Genomic DNA, 25091 nt, shown 5'->3' on the forward strand with positions numbered 1-25091 from the left:
ATGAGTATACTGTTAGTGATGAATGTGAGATATTTCAGCAAAGCAAGTACTTAAAATACTTGAAGATAGCAGTAAATTTGAAAATGAAATTTGTCAGAGGTAAACTAAATTTAAGTAAATCTGAACCTCATTTTTAGAGGGTACACATAAAAGATAGCCTAAGTGAACTTTCCTGTTTGTTGAGCTGTTTCTACAAGAGTTCCAAAAAGTCATAATTGTGTGTGTATGTGTGTATACATACACACACACATATTTTTATGTATATATATAAATTATGCACATAACAAAATTATAGTCATGATTATATAATAATTCAAACCTAATTTCCTTACTCAGAAAAGGGACTAACACTATGTTCAAGAAATGACATTGAGTGGACAAACCAGTAGTTATAAAGATGAATCTCAATGCTAAAACACATTTATATCCCACTTATCCCTTTAATAAATAATGGGCAAGGTGACCTTTTATTACAAATTATATGTACCATAAATTAGGTTGAAATCTTGACCATCCTTTTGTCTTTACAAGCTTCTATTTTCTCAAAATAGACCACTATTTTAATTTCATTTTCATATTTTCTCCTAACTAAAGTAATTATCATTCATTCATGAGGTAATTGGGTATTGGCAGATACTATTTGAATTGTATTTTAAATTATTGCCATTATAATGTATTATGTAATATAACATAAAATTTAGTCACATTTTTATTGGAAGCCAAATATTTTTAACTACTGACTGCAGTCAGATTAAAACAAAGAGTTATGGTTTTCTTAGATTTCCAGCTTTGCTTAGGCATATTTTAAATGTAAAAATTAAAGAAGCAAATAATGTTTTTAAGTGTTTCCATTTTCCTTTCCTTAATTCCTTAAGAGGGAAATTTTTAGAAGGTGCTTTTTATAGGGTTTGCTAAATATGCATAGAATACTTAATAGTCTTTGTAATAATAAAAAGGCCCTAGACAAATTATTGGGATTCACTGGATCCCTAGGGCTTCAGCATTAAATTGTTTCCTAAGTCATCCCTATTTTAGACAGCACTTAAATTAGGGTAGAAGCTACTAGTCAGTAAAAACTGGATTTACTGATAATTGTTTTGATGGAGAGTTGCACACACAAAACTTCTGATCAACAGCTTAGGAGGCTGTTGAAAATTACATTCTATATGCAGTATTTTTTCCTCAAAACATGATTAACCAATAACTTATAAAGCACTTCAGATATTTCAAATTATTCACTTAAAGCTAGTCTTGCAAAGAAATAGACTACTATGGTATAGTTTATAATTTGTTTGTCAGGTGATCACTTTATTATACTTGCAAAATTAGAGTAGGATTGTGGCTATCTGCTTGTAAGCTGCTAAAAAATGAGTACATTAACCCCAAGTGCACTGAATTCCCTGTGCATTCTGCATTCACCTGCTCTTGACTATAACTGAGCACCTGCTATTTAATGTAATTAGTTTCAAAGGGAATGTCAGATCAGTCCTCAGGAGTTTAGTCTGACCCAGAACCCCTTATAAGAAAATGCCAATGAGACCAAACAAAAAAAGTCATCACCTAACAGAATAAAATCATTATATTGGGGTGCCTGTGTTATAAAGGGCCCCATTTTCTGCCTGATCCTGTTATATCCTGTTTTCAAAAATTATATCCAGAATTGCTCATCCTATTAAATGTCCATTTTCATCTTGCAAAGGCGGAGAAATGGCAAGTTTTAATTATCAAAAAGGGGTAGGGAGCAAGCTTTTCAAAATTCAACTCTAGTTTTTGGTTATCTTTGGTTTCCATGGCAAAAATTTTGAAAAGAAGACAATGTCAGATATATAATCTTCCAATTTTTATCTTTACATTAGATTGTAGTTTTATTATATTAAAGGAAATCTCAAAGTTTCACATTTTCTGTTATCAAGTATCAGATTGTATTCAGTTTTTAAAGGTTTCACAAAGTCATTATCTTTTAGTCAGTGCTATTCGTGTGTCACAAAAAGACTAGTAGTCATACTGTCATTGTGGTTTTTGTCCTTAAATTTAAGTCTCAATAGTTTATTTTACTCACAATTTCTCATAAATTTGAATAAATTTGGCTGCAAAATGATAGTAATCATAAAATATTAGAGTTGCAAGGCATAGTAGAGGTACCCTATCCCAGTCTCCCACCCAATATACATTTTTGGGAGGAACAAAAAATAAATCTACAGGCACAGAGGAGACAAAGGCAATACAAAACTCCACTGATCCAGAAAGATCAGGTTTTTTTTTTAAGCCACAGATAACCCATGTTTTTTACAAGAGCTTTTTAATCTCATAAATGGGTCCTTTTGTGTATTTGCTATTGGCAGTGTCTCAGTTGAAGCAACCTCCAGTTTAAGAGGGCGGCAGCATGAAGAAATAATCCTTTTGGGGAATTTCCCCCCCCATAAGAATTTCTCATGCAGCAGCACCTGACATCCAGTCAGTCTCCCCTCAAATACCTGCCATGATTATAAAAGCCACAGCTCATGCACATAATCAGCTTTCTGGTGACCTCCATCACCCACTAGTTCAGATTCTGCGTGTACAGAACAACTGAATGAATCTGTTCCTTAAATAAAAACCCTACAAATATCTCTGAAAACACCTGTCATCTCTTCTTATTTTCTTCAGGTAAACCTTTCTAGTTCATCCAATCATTATTCTCATGTGTTTTTTTTTTGAAGACCCCTTCCTTTCCTTATTACCATTTTTGTCAATTTTTGTCTTAAAATGTGGTGTTCAGAATCAATCACAATACCTCAGGTCTAGTCTGATTACTGGAACTATTAATTCCATTTAGTTAACATTTTTGGAGTGCCTTCCATGTTCAGTATAGGAGGTGGGGTCCCAAAGATTGAATTGGATAGTCCCTCCATCAAGACTATTCGGTACTCTAAATAATGGCCGCCCGCCTCTTTTGGGGAGTTGATGGACCAAGATGCAAAATGAGACATACATTTTCTGACAGAGAATATATAAATTTGTTTGCTTGACTGTATTATACTTTACAAGAGTGGGCTTTTATTTGAGAGTAAGACAGTTATAGGGTGAAAGGAAAAGTACTAGAGGTCAAGAAAAGAAGGAAAAGTTTCAGTGAAATAGTTTTAAAATACACAGAAGCGGGCAGAAGCTAACTCAGAAATGGACACAATTAGGGTAGTATTGGTACTGTATTGTTTAACATATGCTTAAAAAGAAAATCTGTACATAATAGAGATTGTTTCATATATATTTTTTTCCTTTTTGTAGATGGATATGTTTACATGTGTTGAGGCTTACTAACTTATCTATCTACCCATTTATTTATCTGTTTATTTATTTATTTATTTATTTTGGCAAGGCAGTAGGAGTTAAGTGACTTGCGCAGGGTCACACAGTAATGTGTCAAGAGGCTGGATTTGAACTCAGGTTCTCCTGATTCCAGGGCCAGTGCTCTATTCACTGCACCACCTAGCTGCCCCCATTATACATACTTTACATATTTTTAAAAAAGAAAATTTAGGAATAATCAAAAAGAAAGAATAGATGGTCCAGGACAGAACTTTGGCATAAAGCTACAGTTAAAGAATGATGTTCAAGCAGTGGTTATTAAAAAGGACCAGACAGACAGGAGAAACTGAAACAGTAGTGGCTCGATGATCCAGAGAGGAGAGAGTTTCAGCTGGGAGAGGATGGTCAGTAATGTCAGATGCAGCACATAAGTCAGGAAGGATGAGGATTGAGAAGAGGTCATTGGATTTGGCAATTAAGAGATCATTGGTAACTTCAGAGAGAGCAATTTCATTTGAGTGATGAGCTTGGAAGCCAGAAAGCATAGGGTTTAGAGTATGAGAGGCAAGGAAGTGGAGCCAACGAATACAAACTGCTTTTTCAGGGAGTTTGGGTGATAAAAAGTGGATAAATTGGGAGAGGTCATAGAAGTAAATAAAAGCTATTATTTTGTTAATGTTTGTATACATTTTTCTTGGTATGGTTTGGAATTTTTGGTTATATGCATAATTATATTATATTTGGTTATTAGAATGTTTGTTCTTGTTGATGGAGAAGGGACCCATTACAGCACAACTCCAGTGGTGCCCAACCAGTCAGTGCTAACTTATCCCCTATGCCACATTCTCCTGTACTTGGTAGAGTCTTATTTATTTTTGGTGAGTTTGGAAATATTTCCATTCCAGAGGGATTACAGTTTGTGATTTGTTTAATGGCCTAGTTTGGTAAGACATTTTCCCCTTCAAACAGCCCAGTTTTGTTGGAGGTTTTTGTTGGTGGTGGTGATAGTGGTGATTGTTCAATTGTGACCCCATTTTGGGTTTTCTTGATGAAGATCCTGGTGGTTTTCATTTCCTTCTCTGGCTCATTTTACATATGAAGAAAGTACGGCAAACAGGGTTAAGTGATTTACTTCAGGGTCACATAGCTAGTAAGTGTCTGAAGACAGATTTGAACTCAGAAAGATGAATCTTCCTGACTCCAGGCCAGAACTCTATCCACTGCACCACCTAGCTTAGTTTCTTCTAATTACCCAAACGCTGATTTCCACTCAACTTCTATATTCTCTTCTCCTGCTGAGTTGTACACACAGTGTATACTTTCCTAAATAATAACTTTGGTGCTGTTTTCTAATTGACAGTTCAGTTCATATAATTTTAATTATGCCTTGGTTTTTGATGCCAAATTTTCCACAAAAATCACTTTTTAAAATCAGAGAGAAAGCTTTTATAAATCCCTAGTGTAACAGAGGCAGAACAGAAAATTCTTCTTTGCCTTACTTAAGAATGCAGCAGCACCTTCTTGCTTCTCTGAGAACCCTTGGGATTCTTCAAACAAGAGTGATAACATTTGATTTCTTCAACATTTTTAGAAGTATAGGCTTTTAGATAAGCAGTTCAGTCTAGAACCAAGTTTAGATTTAGTTTCAGAGTTTGGTTTAAGAGAACTAATAGAGTGGTCTCCATGCATTACTAAGATTCAGTCTCAGGATAGAACTGAATTTTTCTCATATTACAAGCTGACTTGCCTGCTTATATATTTTTTTCTGCTATCATATTCAGTCTCCCTTGGTGGTCCCTTTTGACTACTATTAACTCATTGTTCTTTTGCTGCCTGTGTATTCTCCCTGAACATTTTCATTGACTGTACTGTACATTTTTTTTTGATCCCAGTCTAACGTCAGAGGTTCATTCCCCACCCTTCTTTGTCATTTCCTATATAGATTTGTTTTTAACTTTAGTTCCTTGAACAAGTTCCATAAGGGCCACTTTTCAGTCTTCATATTATTTCTCTAAGGACTTGTTAGAAGCATCTTGATAATAGTTTCTTCTCTAGCCATCTCCCACCTTCATATGTTATATTATTCTGTGCACTATAGATTTTTATCTTCTAAACTTCTTGAGCTGGTGTGGAATTTTTGTTGGCTAACTTTCTAGTAAAGTTATTGGTTAAATGGTAGATTCCATTTCAGCAAGAATAATTTACATTCAATTAACATACCTGGAAAATTATAAATTGGTGATTAAACTTCAGTAGCTATTTTTTAAAAGACTAACATGCTACCCAGAGATCAAAGTTATTGGGGCATGAACTCAGTATTTGAAAAAACTGTTGGGAAAACTGGGAAAAAATCCAACAGGAACTAGTTATAGGTCAACATCTCACAATGTATAACAAGACACATTACAAATGAGTACATGATTTAAATATAAAGGTATCATAAACAAATCTTAGAAATATCATAAACAAATTGGAAGAACATGAAAGAAAATATCTGTCAGATCTCTGGATTGGGGAAGCGTTCAAGACCAAACAAGGAATATATATATATATATATATATATATATATATATATATATATATATATATATATATATATATATATATATATGTATATATATGTGTGTGTGTGTGTGTGTGTGTGCGCATGTGTGTGTGTATGTATGTATGTGTGTGTATGTATATGTATATATATAATAGAATCATAAAAGGGAAAATAGTAAATTTTGATTATATGAAATTTAAAAATTGATGCAAAAGCAAAACTTACTTTTGCTAAAATTAGAAGAAAAGCAAGCACATGGAGGTGGGAGTGTGGATCTTTTGCAGCAAATTTCCCTAATAAAGATCTCCTTTCTAAGATATATAAGGAAGTAAATAAAAATTAAAATAAGAGCCGTTCCCCAAATGATAAATGATTAAAGGATATGAATTGACAGTTTTCAGGGGAAGAACTCCAAGCTATCAATAGCCATATGAAAAAAATGCTCTAAATTCCTAGAGAAATGCAAATTACAATAACTCTCAGGTACCGCCTCACATCCATCAGATTGACAGAGCTAACAAAAAAGGAAAATAAGTATCAGAGCAGCTATAGGAAAATTATATGTTAATGTATTATTCATGGAGCTTCGAACTAACCTACCCATTCTGGAGGGCAATTTGTAACTATGCCCAAAAAGCTGCTAAACTGTTCTTATCCTTTGACTCAACAAAATTATTATTAACTTTATATCTCAAAGAGATTAAAGAAAGAGGAAGATCTCATCCCAAAGAGGTCAAAGAAAGAGGTAGAAGATCTCTGTACAAAAATATTTATAGCACCCCTTTTGTGTTGGATACTGAGAGGGTACCCATGAATTGGAAAATGACTGAACAAGTTATGGTGTATGAATATGAAGGAATACTTTTGTGCCCCCTCCCACTTTGGGGGAGACATTTGGGGTGAAGTGACTGGTCCAGGGTCACAGAGCTAGTAAATATCTGAGGCTGGATTTGAACTCAGATCCTCCTGATTCCAGTGCTGGTGCTCCATCCACTGTGCTACCTACCTGCTTCTTATTGTGCTTTAAGAAATAATGAAGGAGTTGGTTTCAGAGAAGCATAGGAAGACTTGTATGAACTAATGCTAAATAAAGTGAATGGAAACAGGAGGACTATTTATAAAAGAACATATTGTAAGCACAAACATGTTTGAAAGATTTAGGAACTCCAATGAACACAGTGACTAACCACAGTTTCATAGGACTCATATGATAAATCATATCACCTACTACCAGATAGAGAGGTGATGGGCTCAGCATGCAGATTGAGCCATAAGTTTTATTTTTTTAAATTTATTTTATTTTTAATTTATGAAATAAAACAAGCATTTCTATAACATAGTAGAATTAAAAAAAGATGATTTCAAATGAAACTGCAAATCTATTATGTACAACTTCCTATTCCTTTTAATATATATATAAAATTACCGTGTACATTTTGTTTTTCCCTACCCAATATAGCTGATGCAGGAATTTGTTTTTCTTGATTTATACACATGAGAAGGAAATAGGAGTCAAAAAATAAAATATAAAGATGAAATTATTAAAATAAAGACCTAAAAATAAAATAAAATTGAATTTTAAAAAACTTGTTATGCAACACTTATTTCTGTGTGTGATCAGTTCTTATGGTGATATGTTACTAATTTGAAATTTATCCATCATTTCTAGGAGTTGATTTAATTTTTTTTAGTGGCCTATAAACAAAAGGATTGTGTTAGTGTTAACAAGACGATTAGAGAAATGTTTAAACTAGTAAAGAGAACAAATTGATTTCAAGCACCTTAAGCACTTTAGAATCATCTTGTCAAATATATCTATATTTGATACTTCTATGAGCCTGTGATCTCATCCATGTGGCTACTCTCTCCAGCAAAGAAGTTTATGACCCCCTAATACCTACCTATCTTGTACAAGTCTTATCTATGACTTCCTATAATTGTTGGAAGTGTTTATTTAAATCTCTTTACATTGTGTAGCTACCAATGGAGCATGTAGACTGTCCACTGATCATACTTTGTTCATTTTTTCTGGTCATACATTTTCCTTATAAAGTTTCTGAAATTTCTCCTATGTAGTTTTTTATTTGTAATATGTTGCAGTCTGCTCATGACCGCTCTGTGCCTCTCTGTTGCTCTTTGGATGATACTTAACTTCAGTCCTTGACAGACAGTGATATTTCATTACAGCTGTATGTTACCCCAAAAAAATTTGTGATTAGGAAGGGAATCTTAGTCCTTAAAAGAATTTCACAATTCCTTACTAAATAAACATATTGTGCTGTGCTAGGCTAATTATATGTTAACACCTTTGTGTTAACACAAATCCCCTAAGAATACCTCCTAGGCAACTAGTTTCAGTTATATGCTATAAAGTAATGAAAATGCAATAAAAAAACTATCTTCCCTTAAAATCCTAGTCAAATATTTTATCTTGTTACTAAGATAACTCTAGGCTTTGCAAGGTTATGCCAGATAAACACAAATTGGAAAGACTTTTTGAGTGTAGACTGGTTCTGGGACTATATGTTGTTGTCAAAGAATCTCATGTTCCCAAACAGTATTGTAGTTCAGGGCTGTCCAAAATGTGGCCTGAGGGCCACAGTGCGATTTATGGGGCCTGCCTACAAGCATAGAAATTTACATAAATGATTTAGTAAAGGAAGCCGAGCTACTGCAGAACTCTCACTAAAATGGCAAATCAAAATATGTTGTCTGTTGTTTCAGTAAAAACCTAAGGTTGGACAGCCCTGTTGTAGTGGAAAAAGCCTGAACTGGGAATAGGGACATCTGAGTTTCATTTCTAGTATCTCTGAAATGAAGGTATTAGGCTAGATAATGTCTAAAGTCCTTTGTGGATCAAAATTTCTATCTTTTTAAGTGTAATATTGTGTTTCTTTGTGTGGATTTGGGGGAGTACGTTAGTGGAAGAAATCAAATCAGTATCTTCAGTTAGTGTTTATATATTAGGAATAATTAGTTGAGAAATTAAGGCGAATTGAAAACCCCAAGGAGGAGGCAGAAATTCTATGAAGCAAAGAAAATAAATTTCAATAAAAAATTTTTAATAAGTTTAATGGGGAATATATTTATTGGGAGAGACCAAGGCCTTCAACATATGCAATGTTTCTCTTTAAAAAAAAAGAATGGGTATGTTCAGATCATATATTCAGTTTATATATTATGAGAGAGATTAGGCCTCATGTTGTTGAGACATTGTTACTTTTGAGAATGCGTGGAAGACAGAAGAGAAAATATTTAATAGTAAAATGTTCCACAATTATGTCAGCACTGCTCTTAAGTTTTGTTTTACATATTGTACATTAGGGCCAGAAAACACTACAGAAAGAGGGAAGGAACCCCCCCCCCCCACACACACACACAGTCTTTGGGGTAAGGAAGGAAGAAGTGAGAATCCAGAAATATTGCGAAAGACCTTAGCCTCAGCCAAAGAATGGAACCAGTGGCTTGCCACAGTAGGTACTTAATAAGTATTTGTTAATTGAATGACTTATTTACCTAGCTTTCCCCACCTGCTCCTATACCAGTAATAGAAGTGGGGAGAGAGGAAACATTGGTATTAAATTGGATTAGCAAATTCCTAAGATATGCTCAGTTATCCATGTTTTGCCATGCTTCCTTTCTGTTCTTTTAGCCACCTTTTCAATGACTTCACATTACTTTTGTCAAATGTCTTTGAGCCTCTCTGCTAATATGTTTTATTTTCATAGAGCTTTTGAATTATTTACCTTGGTAGTAGACCATCTTTTTTCCCTTTCAAGATAGTTAATAATGCCAAAAGAAACAATATATGATTGGACTCATTGAAGTACAGAGTATACAGTTGGGATGGTTTCGTGTTAGAGAACAAGTGCAGTGATGGATTCTTTTTTTGTTATGAATTTAGTAATTAATAAACATTTCAATAAAAAGAAAGTGATGTAAGAATTTGGGAACTTATTACGTTTGTCAGAAATACACGTGGAACTTAAATTATGAAACACAAAATTAGAATGACAGGCTGGATAGAATTTAATATATCAAGGGTAACAATCCTGATCTCAAATAAGGCTGTAGTAAGAATATACTTGGTTGAAAGAAATAAGAATCAGAAAAAGAAATCAATGTTATCAATAATAACACAAAAAAATGCTCTTAAGTCAGCAGTGATTAGAGAAATGCAAATTAAAACATCTCTGAGGTATCACCTAACACATTTCAGATTGCCTAATATGACAGAAAAGAAAAATGACAAATGTTGGAGGGGATGTGGAAAAATAGGGTCACTAATGCTTTGTTGGTGGAGTTGTGAATTGATCAACCATTCTGGAGAGCAATTTGGAGCTGTGTCCAAAAGGCTATAAAACTGTGCATACCCTTTGATCCAGCAGTACTACTACTAGGTCTATATCCCAAAAAGAGCAAAGAAAAAGGAAAGGGACCTATGTGTATTTCTAGCAGCTCTTTTTTGTGGTGGGAAAGAGTTGAAAGTTGAGGGGATGCCTATCAATTGGGTTGAACAAGTTTTGGTATGTGATTGTGATGGAATACTATTGTGCTATAAGAAATGACAAGCAGGATTTTTTTCAGAAAAAGCTGGGAAAACTCACATGAACTGATGCAAAGAAACCAGGAAAACATTGTACCCAGTAACAGCAATATTGTACAATGACCTTCTGTGAATGACTTAGCTATTTTGAGCAATACAGTGACCCAAAACAATTCTAAAGGACTTAAAATGAAAAAAACTGCTATTCACCTCTAGAGAAAGCTCTGATGGATTCTGAATGCAGATTGAAACATACTTTTTAAACTTTGTTGTCTTTTTGGTCTGTGTTTTCTTTTGCAACATGGCTAATATGAAAATGTTTTGCATGACTATGCATGTATGATCTATATAAAATTGTTTGCCTTTCTAAAGGAGTGAAGGGAGAGGCTGGAAGGAAGGAACGAATTTGGGACTCAAAATTTAAAAAAAACTAATGCTAAAATTTTTTGTTTACATGTAATTGAGAAAAATAAAAAGAAAGAAGAGAGACTACATTATGCATAAATAGATGATAAACTTTATATATGTATATAATATGTATAAATACACACATACATAATACATATATATATACACGCATGTACTGAATGACATAACATCTAAGTACTTGGGCTGGACTAAGCCATGTCATGCTTATCCTTTGGGAGTTTAGGCTCAATATTGAAACCAAATGAGACATTGTATGTTCAGCATTTAACAAAAGGTGATTTGTTGGACAGTATATTCAACAAGGCTAGGCACTGAGCACACCTTAAGTTGATTAGCTAAGTGAACTCTTCTTGTCTGAAAGTCATTATGGTCTGCCATGCATCAGAGAACTCCTTGTGGCTGCTTTGTAGTCAGACAACCAGGAAATAATGTGAGCAGCCTGAGCTTTTAGTCCACTGCCAACCAGGTTTTAATGATAGTCTCAGTACCTTTTATGAAAAAAACTAACCTAAGTTATATGGGAGCAGCCATTAGGATACTGCTCCTACCACATTACTAAAAGAAAAAGTTAATCAAACAACATACAAAAGCATCAAAATAATCCTTATTGGTGGACTTTAGTGTACTCCTTTCAGACTGAGAAAAATCTAACAGAAACACTAACAAGAACTAAAGTACCTGGATAGAGCTCTTGGAAAAGTTAGATATGATAGGCCTCTAGTAATTAATGAATAAGAATAGAAAGGAGTATAGCTATATCTCACCTTTACAAAAATTGACTAAGTACTAGAGCATAAAAACTTCATAACCAAATGAAGAAAAGCATTTAAAGAAAGCATATACATTTAAATACTCAGTAATATAATTTTTAAAAGTTTGTATCAAAGAACAAATCATAGAAACAAGAAATAATTGCATCAAAGAAAATTATGAGACTAACTCTCCAAATTTGTGAGATACAGCCAAACTAGTCTTTAGGGGGAAAATGCATATTTTTAAACTCAATCATTACCATAAAAGAGAAACAAGATATCAAGGAATTAGACATTCAGTTTTTAGAAAAAAAATTTTAAAGAAATATCTTAAAAAATAAAAATAGAAATTCTGAAAATAGTCAAGTTCATAATAAGAAATTTTTAAAAATACAGACCATATTGAAATATCAGGGAATCCACCTACTAAAATACACCCAAATCTTATATGAATATTACTACAAATCACTCTCTAAAGAAAGAAAGGAAAACTTAAATAATTAGGTCACATAGTTGCTCATGGTTAGGCTGGGCCAACATAACAAAAATGATAATATTACTTAAAATATTTTAGAAATTTCATCTCTTATCACTCAGATTAAGAGGAGTTTATTTTGTAGAACTAGACGAAATAAGAAAATTAACCTGGAAGAATAACAGGTGAAAATATAAAGAAAAATAATGACAAATTGTAGGTATGGGAAGATATTACATCTCAAACTATATTACAAAGCTGTTATCACAACTCTTTGTTACTGCTTAAAAAATAGAAAATCTGATTAAAAGAACAGGTTAGGTAAAAAAAATTCAGAAATACTCTTAACAGTAGAATCATACTTGATAAATCCAAAGATACCAACTACTATGCTAAGGACTTCTTTTTTGATAAAAACTGCTGGGAAAACTGGATAAAAGTGTGGCTGGAAACTAGGTATGGAGCAACAATTTATTTCATATACCACAATAAACTCCAAATAGATACATGACCTAAACATAAAACTATTCCTGTCATAAAGAAATTAGAGGCATATAGAAGGAGATAGCTTTCATAACTTGCCTAAACAAGGAATAGAAGTGATTATAAATAATATACATATACTTCCAGTTTTTCACACAGGCATGGTCATTTTTGAGACTAGTCTATTGTGCTGAATTTTAACTCTACTTTGGATCATTCCATGAACTGTAAGCATCTGGTAGAAAATGGATAAATAAAAGATTATAGACTCTAAAGCACTAAAAGCTTATGGTTCTCAGCCCCTAAGGAGAATGACACTGTAGCCTACTTACAGTAGCGAAGAGGTATTGATTTTCTTCTTTCCCTGTTTTTAGCTACACCTCTGAATAAAGCCTAGTATGAAGCATCTCTCAGTGAAGAGAGAAAAAAACTGTCATGAACTTTTTCACCCTAATATTGGGCTTTTCAAACCAAACCAGATAGAAAGAGAAAGGGCTTAAAGGATTCTTAGAGACTCTACTGCTTAATTCATTGCATAGCTTTTTGTGCCTTTTTACGCACCCTGTTTTTTTTTTTTAAAGAAAGTATGGTAGACAGTGGGAAGAAATGTATTTTTTAAATGTTTGAGGAAAGAATAAAAGAATCCCATCAGTGAAAACAATGCAGCCTTGTGCAGTGATCTTAGAAGGTTAGCAAAGTGTTCTTGTTCAAGTTTTCAACGAGATGTTCAGATACTGTTATAATTGGCTGCTGAGTAGGTTTGGACCTAACTAGAATGCCAGTGTTCGATTTCAGAGTGTCCTCTGTGAAGATGTGTCACCATTTATGCTGGCTTTAGTGACAATTTTCTAAAATGGAAACTCGTGGGAAATCATTACAGTGTTTATATGTCTCCCTTGTCGGACAGCATTATCTTGTGATATTTTATCAGTGTTTTCCACTGCATGATGGCATCTAGCTAAGGTTAAGGCAGAACAAGTCCCTCTGTAATTTTGTGACTATATTTTACTTAGTGAAGAAGAAAAGATAACTGACAATTAAGTACTTGGGATGTCACTAAAAGAACATATGCAACTAATCAATGGTATCCTCTGGGAACATGATTTTATAAAGCTGATAAGGTAGAAAAATTGGGATTTTATGATTTGTGTTACATGATGATAATTGCACCTTTTCAAGAAAAAAGACATTTCTAGTGGAGTAAATATTGGGCTTTCAAGGGACATGGTCTATTTGCAGGGCTTTTATTTTCCACTCAGTCATTTATTAAACAAAGAAGTTATTTATAAATTCTCTTTTCTAGTATGTGAGTTTCGTACTTAAGAAGAAATAGCCAGTTTCACTAACTCCTTTTTTTTGTGCCTTCTTCAAACAATGAAAACTAATATTCTTATGAAATGGTATGGTTTGAGAAGAAAAAATAATACTTTTGTTTCTAGTTCTTAAACCTTATTGTTGTTCAGTTCATTCATGTCTGACTCCTCATGACCCCTTTTTGGGGGTTTTCTTGCCAAAGATACTGGAGTGGTTTGCCATTTCTGTCTCCAGCTCATTTTACAAATGAAGAACTGAGGTAGATGGGGTTAAGTGACTTGCCCAGGTCATCCAGCTAGTAAGTATTTGAAGCTGTAAACTCATGGAGGTGAGTCCTCCTGATTCGAAGCCCAGTGCTCTATCCACTGTGCCACCTATGAAAAATTAACTTAGTTTTAATATTTGAGAGAGTCTACATTGGAGAGTCTAAATTTGCTTCTAAATCTTTTAAATTCAAGTCTAGTTTTCAGTGTGTTTCTTGAATAACTGAATAAATAAGTGATTGAAAAAGAAAAAAAAATTCTCAATCAGTATTCACTGATGATACAAAGAGGCAAAAGACAGTCCCTGCCCTCAAGGGTTTACTATCTAATGTTGAAAACAATGAGCAAACAGCTATGTATAACCAAGCTATGTAGAGGATAAAGTGGAAATAAGAGAGGGAAGGAACAAGAATTAAGAGGAAAAACTTCCTGTAGAAGGTGGATTTTAAGCTGGGACTTAAAAGAAACTGGGAGGCAAAGAGGAAGAGCATCCCAAGCACAGGGGAGAGCCAGAGAAAATGCCATGTTGGGAGATGGAATGTCTTGTTCAAGGAACAACATGGAGGCCCATGTCACTTTATCGAAGAGTAGTTTGGGGGAAGGGGGGAAGTGGACAGGGCATAAAGTATACGTGGACTGAAAAGATGGGGAGGGCTAGGTTTTGAAGGGCATTGAACTTAAAGTATTCATTAAGTATTGAGAATACAAATATAAAAATGAGACAGAGTCTGTCCTCAAGGAACTTGCATTCTAATGGGGGAGACAACTTATGGAGGCCAGTGGTTGCCAGGGAAGGGAGTTTGGGTCTTGAGAGGCACAGTGATAGCAAATTGTTCCCTAGAGCAGCCTATTGACATGACTTTTCCATCAGCAAGATAATATTGGTTTGGTCACTGATCCTAGAGCAAGAGAAAATGTGGAATGGCAGTGGAGAGGAGGGAAGCAGAGGTTAAGCATATGGCAGATGGTAAAATGACCCAGGCTGGATGGGATTTGAAATCTGGTCTGGTCTAAAGCTGGTTAGATAGTCTCGTGAATTTCCCCTTCATTTGCCAGTCAAGGTCCCTCAGCTGCTAGGGCAGGAGTTACAAAGCTGAGTAGAATTAGTCCCAGGGACTTAGGGTCATGATTTTTGGAAGTCCAGTTCAGAGACTCCAGTTACAAGTAGGGCAGCAACAGGGCCAATGGCACGATGGTTCATGTGGACAGTTTGATGGGATGTAGCATGCTGTGGAACAAGCACTATCTGCCATATAGTCTAGATAAATTTTTTCTTAAAAAGTATTGAAACCATGCTGAAGTCAAATGGGTCAGGCAGTTAACATAGCCTCCTGGTGGTCTAAGCGCAAAGGCTAGCCCATGAGGAGTCAGGAATTGCTTTCTCTCAGGCTAGAGCAGCACTCCAACATGGCCAAGACAGAGGAAGAGAAGCAGTGCCTAACTGAACTATGCTTTGTCCTTGCTGAATATCCTTTCCATGCTATGGTTAAGTAAGTGAAGTCTCTTTTCATTTCAGTTCCAAAATTGAAGCACCTGAGTCTTACCCAACCTAGAACAGATAGATAGATTGCACTTATTCACCAATCAAGAGTGCTCAACCCCAGGCTGGGATTTCCAAAATTGAATGGATTAATAATAACCTCTTTTTAAGTCTGTAATACACTACCAAATATTGAATTACATAGTTTATTTGAATGCATTTTATTCCTCATTAGACAACATTATTTCATATTCTTTTTCTCAAGAGATGCTGATAGGTTATAGGATGGTTATATTTCTATAAGATCCCTTCATTCAACCATAAATTAAATAACCACTTATTAAGGAAATATGTGTGCAGAGCACAATTCTACATGCCATAAGAGGTATAAAAATAAGACCTGATTTCTGCCTGCAAGAAATTAGTTTTGTGGGTCTCTGTGCATCTGCCCTTTTATGGTTATTTCATTGCCCCAGCTTAAGTTACAGACAGCAATAACTCACATTTACTTTAAGATTTATTAAGCACTTTCCCCATCACAGCCCAATGAAATAGATTGTATAAATATTATTTTCCTCATTTTGCCATTAAGTAAACTGAAACTTAGAGGTTTAAGGTGCTTACTATGGTCATACAGATATGTGAAAGAGCAAAAATTTGAAACTAGGCATCCTAACTCCATTGGTAATTGAACTTCTACCCTTTCCCATTGCCTGTTTATAGATAAATAGATAAAATAAATATGTACCTATTATATGTTTTTCTTTTATGGTTCTAACCATAAAAATGGAAAATAACTTCATCATCCTCAAAGTAACCTTTCATATACTTTACAGATCACTATACATCCTTCTACTGTCTTATCTCCAGAGGGGCATCTTGGTGTTATAAGAAGTCAGAACACTTAGGTTTCAGTGCTGTCTTTTATACTTAACAGTTAGTTGTGTGACATGTGAAGATATGGAAGTAATGGTAAATTACTCTCCAGTACTTTGTGTTAAAAAAAAATCCTGAAGAACTAACCAATGAAACTCTCCTTTCAACCAAAGATTTTAATCAGCAGTACAGAGAACTAGGTTATTAATAAGTCTAATAGCACATTATCCAAATGTTTTAACTAGCAAAGTAAAGAATGAAACCAGAAGTCAGGCATCTCTTTTGGAGGGCAGGCATACTGTGTGGTACCAAACATAGAGAACATTAAGCTCCAGACAAAGTTCAATAATAGATATTTATTAAACACCTACTATATGCATTGACCTGGGCACTGGGTATATAAAAATAAATATTTGTTCTCCAGAAATATACATTCTAATGGTAAGGGAGCAGGGAGAGAACATCTAAACAAACAAAAAATACTGATACTGGGAGAATGTGATAAATGCAAAGGAGAAGTCCTAGCAAAATGTACTGAGGCATTTAAGGAATGTCTGGAAAGCTTCTTAGAGGACATGGAATCTGAATTGGGTCCTGGAAGAGGAAAGGAACTTCATCTGATAGAGATGAGACAAGGCAGTCCATTCCAGGCACGTAAATGATTTGAACAAAGAAATGAACACAGTAGAGCTCAATATATGGTTCAGCTAGAAGAGTGTTAGGCATAGACCTGACCCTGTTCATTGAGGTTTAGTGTGGGGTGGAATGAGACAGTTGGTCACTAAACACTTAACAAAGGGAGGTTTACATAGCCCTGTCATAGAAAGGATATATAGTAGAACTTGGCTTTGGTCGACTCCACCTCCACTCCTTATGGAAACTCACCTCTTTGGTAGGATTGACTTAATGGTCTTGGTTATCCAACAAGCCCAAATAGCATTGACCTCCTGTAAGTGGAACCTTATGTACAGGTGACCAGGAAGCCATATCAAGACAGCCAGAATCTCCATTTAGAAGCTTTATCAAGGGAGATACAACTTAAGCCCTGCCCCACCCCTGGGGTCAATCAAATCCCAGTATTATTCAGGGAAAATTTAGCCTAATCCATGTGAAGGGGCAGTAGGGAAGGGGGAGTGGAGGAAAGGGGAATCCGGATATTGATCCTCTCATGTATCACCCTATGCGGGCAATGTCTCAAGAATGTTCTAGAGGATAAGTCTCAAGTTAGCTCTCCAGATCTATTGTTTTTCCACTGAGATATTTCACATTTTCTTCTATTTTTGTGTTCTTTTGACTTTGTTTTATTGTTTCTTGATGTCTCATGGAGTCATTAATTTCCACTTGCCCGATTCTAATTTTTAAGAAATTGCTTTCTTCCATGAGCTTTTATACTTCTTTTTCCATTTGGCCATCTCTCCTTTTTTTAGGAGTCATTTTCATCTGTGAAGTTTTGTACCTTTTTTTTCCATTTGGCCAATTCTGGTTTTTAAGGTGTTATTTTCTTCAGTATTTTTGTGCTTCTTTTACCAAGCTATTCATTGTCTTTTCATAATTTTCCTCCTTTGCTCTCATTTTGTTACCTAATTTTTCCTCTCCCACTCTTATTTGATTTTGAAAATCAATTTTAGCTCTTTCAGGAATTCTTGTTGGGCTTGTGTCCAATTCACTTCCCTTTGAGGCTTTGCTCATAGCTATTTTGACTTCATTGTCTTTTGAATTTGTGTCTTGACCTTCCTTGTAGCTTTTTATGTTCAGGTTCTTTTTTGTTTGCTCATTTTTCTAGTCTATTTCTTGATTTTAAACTTTTTGTTAAAAGTTGGGCTCTGTTCCTGCCATGGGGGGAGGCGGGGTGGTGGTGGTGGTGATGGGTGGGTGGGTGGGTGTTGGGAAGGAGGGGCACTGGCCCAAGCTTTATACCTTTTCAGAGCTATTTTCTGGGAGTTTGGAAATCTTCAGTGCTTTCAAAGTAATGTGATCTGGGGTCACTGTTCTGCTGGTCTTTGCTCTGGGAAGGGTCCTTTATCCCTTTGAATTGCAATTGATATGGCTCCTCTGGGCTCCTGTTCTTTTGGGACCAGAAATGATACTGCTCCTCAGGACCCTGTCTCCCTTGGGACTGGAAGTGGTGATTGTTTCTCAGCCCCTCTGCTCCTTCTGAACAGGAAGTAATATTGCTCTTCAGTGCCCCCAATCCCTCTTAAGTGAAGGTGATACTGCTCCTTAGGTCCCTCCTCCTTCTTGATTGAAAGTGTTTCCATCTTCCCTTAAACTGTTAGCCAGAAGTAGGTATAGGTAATGGGATTGCTAAATAGTGTTTGGTCCTGTGTCCAGTGCTAGCACAGAGGTCCCTTGTTATCTTTTTCTGACCATTTGCCCGGTCCCTTTATTGCCTCTAGCTTTAGAGCTTCTGAAGCTACTGCTGCTTCTGTCACTGCTGTTGCTTCTATCACTGCCACCTGGTCAAACCATTGGCGTTTCATTTATGTGGGTTTGGGCCAGCCTTCACCCCTGTGTCATAGATCTCTCCTTCCAACCTCCTAAGTTGTCTTGGGCTTGAAAAATGTCTCACCCTGACCTTTTGTTAACTCTACCACTCCAGATTTTGATTCATGACATTATTTTAAAGTTGTTTGGAGGGGAGTTGAGTGCTTCTTCTACTCCACCATCTTGGCTCTGCCAATCACTTACTGTACAAAAGAACTGTTTTCAATAGGATCTTTTCAAATGCACTTAAGGTTTTTTGTTATTCTTTGCTTTTTAAAGTTTTTTTGTTTGATTTTTACTGGTCATTAGCTACTTGTGGTTAATAAAACAAAGGGACTTAAAGCTGAAGCATGAGGAATGGCTGATCAGAAATGAAGATAAAGCATCCTTGAAGTTAAAATCTGTGACTGTAGGAACTTTTCCATTCATGTTTTTGATTCAGATCTGGTATCATTTGTATGGGGAGTGCCTATTTTGGAAACTTCCTCTTCTGATGCACATGGATAACTTGTAGGCTTGTAGCAGTACACTTCAAAATGTGGGCCATGGCATGATCCCAAGCAGTGCCTGACAACCACTTGGAGGAAGGCAAGATAGATTGTATCTCAGCCTCCCAGCGATAGCCAGTTAGGTGGCTCATCTTCAGTGCATTCACACCTCCCCTTATCTCCAAACATTCCCCAATTTCATCCCCACTCTCTGCTATGCAAACTGTCAGCCTCCATCCTTTTGAGGCAAGTATTGAACCCTCAGGCCAGCTGCAACCTAGCCACTACTGGATATCCACAGCAGTAGCTGTGTATGTGCCATTGTGAAATCATTCCCGCCTACGTACTCACCCCTTATACTCCAAAGTACCTAAGGGCTGCATCAGACATCTTTCAGAGAATGAGTTGTGTCCTCCATGACAATGAGTTGTGAGTAGGAACGCTCTCATCCCCTTTTCACTTTGGGTGTATCAGAATACATCATTTGGCATGAGCAAGTATGAATGAATTATAGTCGGCATCTTTTCTCCACAAAAATATGCCTCTTCATCTCATCCTGTTTAAATCTCTATTTGTGTGTGTGTTTGTGTGTGTGTGTGTGTGTAATTTACAAATAAGGGAATATACACATGTTGGGGGTGCATACTCAGAAATTTTAATTTACCAGTTTTATGTGATCAAAAGAATTTGGAGATCCCTGTCTCAGGGAGTTATGTGCTGGGCACTGAGATGTTAAGCAACATACTGTCAGGTCATGTAATGACTTCAGAGTACAGGAGTGTGTACATTCTTTCCCCCCCAACATTTTGGGACACAATTTCTCCTATAACATTTTGGTCCCTAGGGAGAGTTGGCTCAGACTTAATATAGTCCCTCCATAGCATTGATATTACCAAGTTCACATCCAAAGGTGGCATCATTACTGCATGGACCCTTATCTTTGTTACTCCTGACCTGGGTCCTGAATGTCACTCCTCACTCCTCAGGTTACAAAGCTGGGCTTGCTAGCCAAAAGCTCCAGCACAGGCTTCATTCCTGGACTTCCTGATGGCCTATTCTCCTGACATTTGGAATTCACGGGATCATAGCCTCCAGTCTCTACCTAAAACAAAAGAGAAATGCAAAGCCAAAGAACCAAAGCCTCTTCCCTTATGGTATTGCCTTTCTTCTTACATTGTAAGTACCATGCTAGAAGTAGGCTTTGGACAACTAATGTATGTGTGTCTCATCTCTTCTCTTGTGTTCCCTTCTCTTCTCTTCTCTTCTCTTCTCTTCTCTTCTCTTCTCTTCTCTTCTCTTCTCTTCTCTTCTCTTCTCTTCTCTTCTCTTCTCTTCTCTTCTCTTCTCTTCTCTTCTCTTCTCTTCTCTTCTCTTCTCTTCTCTTTCCCCAGCCCCCCCATTTTGGCTGTGTTGCTGATCAAAAACATTCCTCTTTACCATGTGAATAGCTGATTGGAATCAGTTACGGAGTGTCTACATGAAGTCCATATAGAAACTGCAACAACTGAGTACAATACTGAACAAAGGGAAGTTCATATTCCTGTGAGGCCTGGAACATCTATAGTTATTGCATCTGACTCGTGGAGCACATCTATAACTTTATAGTGAGGAATGGGGTAGCTTTAACAAAAAATTCTGTAAATATGGTATCTAAGAGACTTAGTTTCACCAAGTTCTACAAGTAGCAGATAGACGCTATAAGCCAAGGGGACAGAATGCTGGTCTTGTAACTGATGAATCTTTCACAGATAATGGTCAATTTCCAGCAAGTTAGGCATTTTTATACATATACCTGATTGAATTAATATTTGTTTTTTTCTCAAAGCTATATTGTATCATTATAAGTAGAAATGAGGGATGAATATTTTATGTTGGTAATAATAGAAAATTTAGCTAATTGAAGTATTATTTGTATTGTATTTGTATGTATTGCCTTTTAAATTATTTTTTAATGCTTTTCCAACAAACCTTTCCAGAGAGAACCCGGGAAACTCATTCGCTCTACTGAGTTGAATATTTTATCTAACTGAACATTACCCACTTTCTTGGGCATTTTCTTTTCAGTTCTTTTATGGAAAAAAATGGCAGCATGCTCATTGTACACTAAGAAGTGAATATTCTAAAGTCCTTTTATTAGAAATAGTTGTCATTATATCTTACTTAAAATAATGCAGCCATATATTATTCTTCACGTCTAGATTTAGACCATTGAGTCCCACCTCTTCATTTTAAAAATGAGGAAACTGAGGCATAGAGAGGGTTTGCCCAAGGTCTCACAGGTAGTAAGTAGCTGAAATGATATTTCAGCCCAAGTCTTTCTGACTCTTAGTCCAGCACCCTACCCACTGTGCCATGCTGCCTTTCATTGAGAAAATCAAGGTTGTAGAAGCTAGGCAAAATTCATTATGGGCATGTTGCAATAATGTGGGATGGTGTTAGAGACATAAACAGATTTTTTTTTTGCCTGTCTTCTATCATTAATGATCACATTCTGAATGTAACCAGTGCATTGTAAGCCAATCCATCATGAAAAATAAATAATTCACCTTGTTAACATTCCCTAAATCTTGCATTAATAAAACCAAAGTGGCTCTCTGAACACGTGAGAGATGTCTTTTTACATACTGCAGTGATGGATGACACATCTGGAGATCCTGGAAATGAAGTAGTTCAGGTCATTTAAAGTATCCCACACTTGTTATTGATTTAATTTATTTTAAAAGGTGAGGGCAGAGATAAGAATGTTATGCTCCCACCACCCTCAAAAATAAAATTATTCTGCAAGGTAATTAAATGAATACAGATTTCTTGAGTGGATGATTTTTGTGATTCTACCACTTTGTGTTTGCTTATTCAAGTAGGTGTTTTCTAATGTACTTAAATGGCTATCAAAAAATAAAAATAATAAACCTGAATCACTGCAACTTGTCACAAATAATACAGCTCTTTGATCTGAATGCATACAGTAGATGGTAGTATTTTTCAAGGATAGTCGATGAAGTTTGGCTGTTCAAGATATAAATTCTGGCGATACTATAAATTCTATGCAATTTGATTCAATTTGTGTATTCTCTCTGTGTTCTTTAAAAGTTATGTACACTCCATATGGTATTACATATTTCCATTGACTTCCACCATAATTTTTGAGGTATGTGCTTACCCTAAATATCTATGCTACAGTATATGATAACAATCACACTTAAACATTCTAACATTCATTCATTCAGACATTCATTAACTATTTACTTTATTCAAGGCACTGTTCCAAGTATTTTCATTTCTTGAATCATTTTGCCTTTGTCATTGTGCACCTAACATAATACCTAGTAGACCTCTAATAATGATTATCTGGTAAATTCCAATCAGGGATTGTGTAGAGAAATTAAATGTATAACTGTGCAATGACAAAGGCAGTGTGCTTTAATGACTGAACAGATTGATAACTAAGAGTTATCAGAGGCAAATCAGACTGATTTGCCTGACAGAAATATTTTGAATCATTGGGATTCCTGGTGCTTGAGGTGTGCAGAAATAATTTAAATTGAACTTGCAAGTAGTAATGCTTGTCAATGTGAAAATGGTGAGTGGCTAGAAACTTTTGTGAACTATATAGTCTTTTAAGAATATTTCCTATGACTGATACTTGAAATGGCCTATGGTTTCTTTTTTACCTTTTTTTAAAATGGCTTATGGTTTCTAATTCTTACTTCAGTCCCTAATTCTAACTATATTCTGCTTGTACAGGCTGTCATTTTGGAAAACGAGGAACTTCCAAAATTATTTCTTGATTTTCTAAATGTACGGCATTTACCCTCTCTACCAAAGACAGAAAGTTGTGGGTAAGATTTGTCTTTAACATACTCAATGTGTTTTTGAAGTATATTTCCAATCATGGGATTTGGCAAAACAGTATAATTAAGAAAATAATTTGAAACTGTAGAATTTTCCAAATTAGACATTTAGGTTCGTTTTAGAGTGTGATGTAGAGATGTATGTAGTTAAATTTGTTTTTCCCAGAAGTTCATTTTAGTGTTTCCCTTTTGCCTGTGGGAGAGCATTAACAATAATCTGCCTAGACACAGAAGGGGAAAGACCTTCCTTTTCCCTCTATGTTGCCACCCTATCTTCTTTTACCCCTAGTTTTTTTACAGTATCCAGTTTTACTTCTAGTTTCATCTAGAAGTGGTCCAGCCTCCTACTGCATGATGGCGACAGTCAGGACAGCTGGCTTTGTACAGTTTTTATGAGTGGAGCAGAAACTCATGGATGGTCCCAATAAGGATCAATTCTATTAGTAACTTAAACTCTCTCGCCCTGGGTTTCCTCATCTGCAAAGTGAAGAGGCAGCAGACTAAGTGACCTCTAACGTCTCAGCACTTAAATCACATGAAATTTAGGAACATACATACTCTTTCACCTACATTCATTTGGGGTTAGATAGTAGCCCAGTACCCATTCAGGGTGTAGAGAAAAAAATAGTTCTTTTTCCCCCTACATGTAATTAAGGGTACTCCTCAAAAGCCTCTTCAGAGAGAGAGAGCCATTAAGTCATGCTTATATTTGGGGAAGAATCTGCCCTGTTTCAAGGTAATTCACTCTTCTACAGAGAAGGAAATATTAACATGTCATTTAATTGAGCTAATGTCTTTTCTTGAAAGGGCAGCTAGATGGCTCAGTGGATAGTACTAGGCTTGGAGTCAAGAAGACCTGAGTTCAAATCCAGCCTCAGACACTGAGTAGCTTGTGACCCTGGGCAAGTCACATAATCTATTTACCTTAATCCACTGGAGAAGAAGATGGCAAACCACTCCAGTATCTTTGCCAAGAAAACCCTGTGGACAACATGGTCCACGGGGTCACAAAGAGTCAGTCACAACTGAACAACAAAGTTTACTTAAGCTTTGCTATTAAAGTCCTTTAACTGCCTCTTTTCCTCTGTGAAAATGTTTAAAGAGAGAAAGATTAAGGTCCTAAATCCTAGATGCCAGGTGACTGGATGGTTGATATCATGAGTTGTTCCAATGAGATCATATTTGAAGCAACCCAAATACTTCATAGCTTTGTGACCCTGGGCAAATCATTTAACCTCTTTCATCCTCAGTTTCCTCATCTCTAAAATGAGGGAGTTTGACTTGATAACTTTTAAGACTCCTTCAGACTCTAAGTCTATGGCCCTGTGACTCTCACTGACTATCTTGATATAACCTCTCTTCAACAAGTGACCTTCCTGCCCATATAGCTATACTCCGTAGGGTGACCCAGCTCTACCTGTCAGTCATCATCAGGCCTAAACCATCATTTATAAAGAAAACCAATTGTCAAAGTCTCTGTAAATCCAAGCAGGGCAGACAGATTTGTTCTGATTAATCCATGTCCAGTGGATAACTCTTTATAAAAGGAATTTTGTTAAATCAGAATGATCTCCCTGAACCTCTCCAGTAATCAACAGAGGGAAGACTGAACAAATTACATATTTACTCAGAGGCTTTCACAACTTTATGCCTTTGGAATATGCCTCAGAACCAGTACCTAGATAGGTTTTCTTCGAGAGTCATGTTATGATTTAGTGTGTATCACCAATGCATTGGTATACAAGAGTTTACTGGAAAGTTGAAATCTGTGTGTTAATATATTTTTAAGAGTTCATAGATATATCATTGTATCTCCAAAA

General features: G+C 35.8%; 1 protein-coding gene across 1 annotated transcript in view; it reads left to right on the forward strand.

Annotated features, from left to right (window-relative positions):
* Positions 1 to 25091, forward strand: part of SNX24 (sorting nexin 24) — a 223704-nt gene that overhangs the window by 192709 nt on the left and 5904 nt on the right. The window contains exon 4 of the mRNA XM_036742257.1: positions 23165 to 23259. Coding sequence (XP_036598152.1) covers positions 23165 to 23259 — 95 coding nt within the window. The remainder of the gene's footprint in view (positions 1 to 23164; positions 23260 to 25091) is intronic.

The sequence above is a fragment of the Trichosurus vulpecula genome, chromosome 1 (assembly GCF_011100635.1).
Source record: "Trichosurus vulpecula isolate mTriVul1 chromosome 1, mTriVul1.pri, whole genome shotgun sequence".
Classification (NCBI taxonomy): Eukaryota; Metazoa; Chordata; class Mammalia; order Diprotodontia; family Phalangeridae; genus Trichosurus; species Trichosurus vulpecula.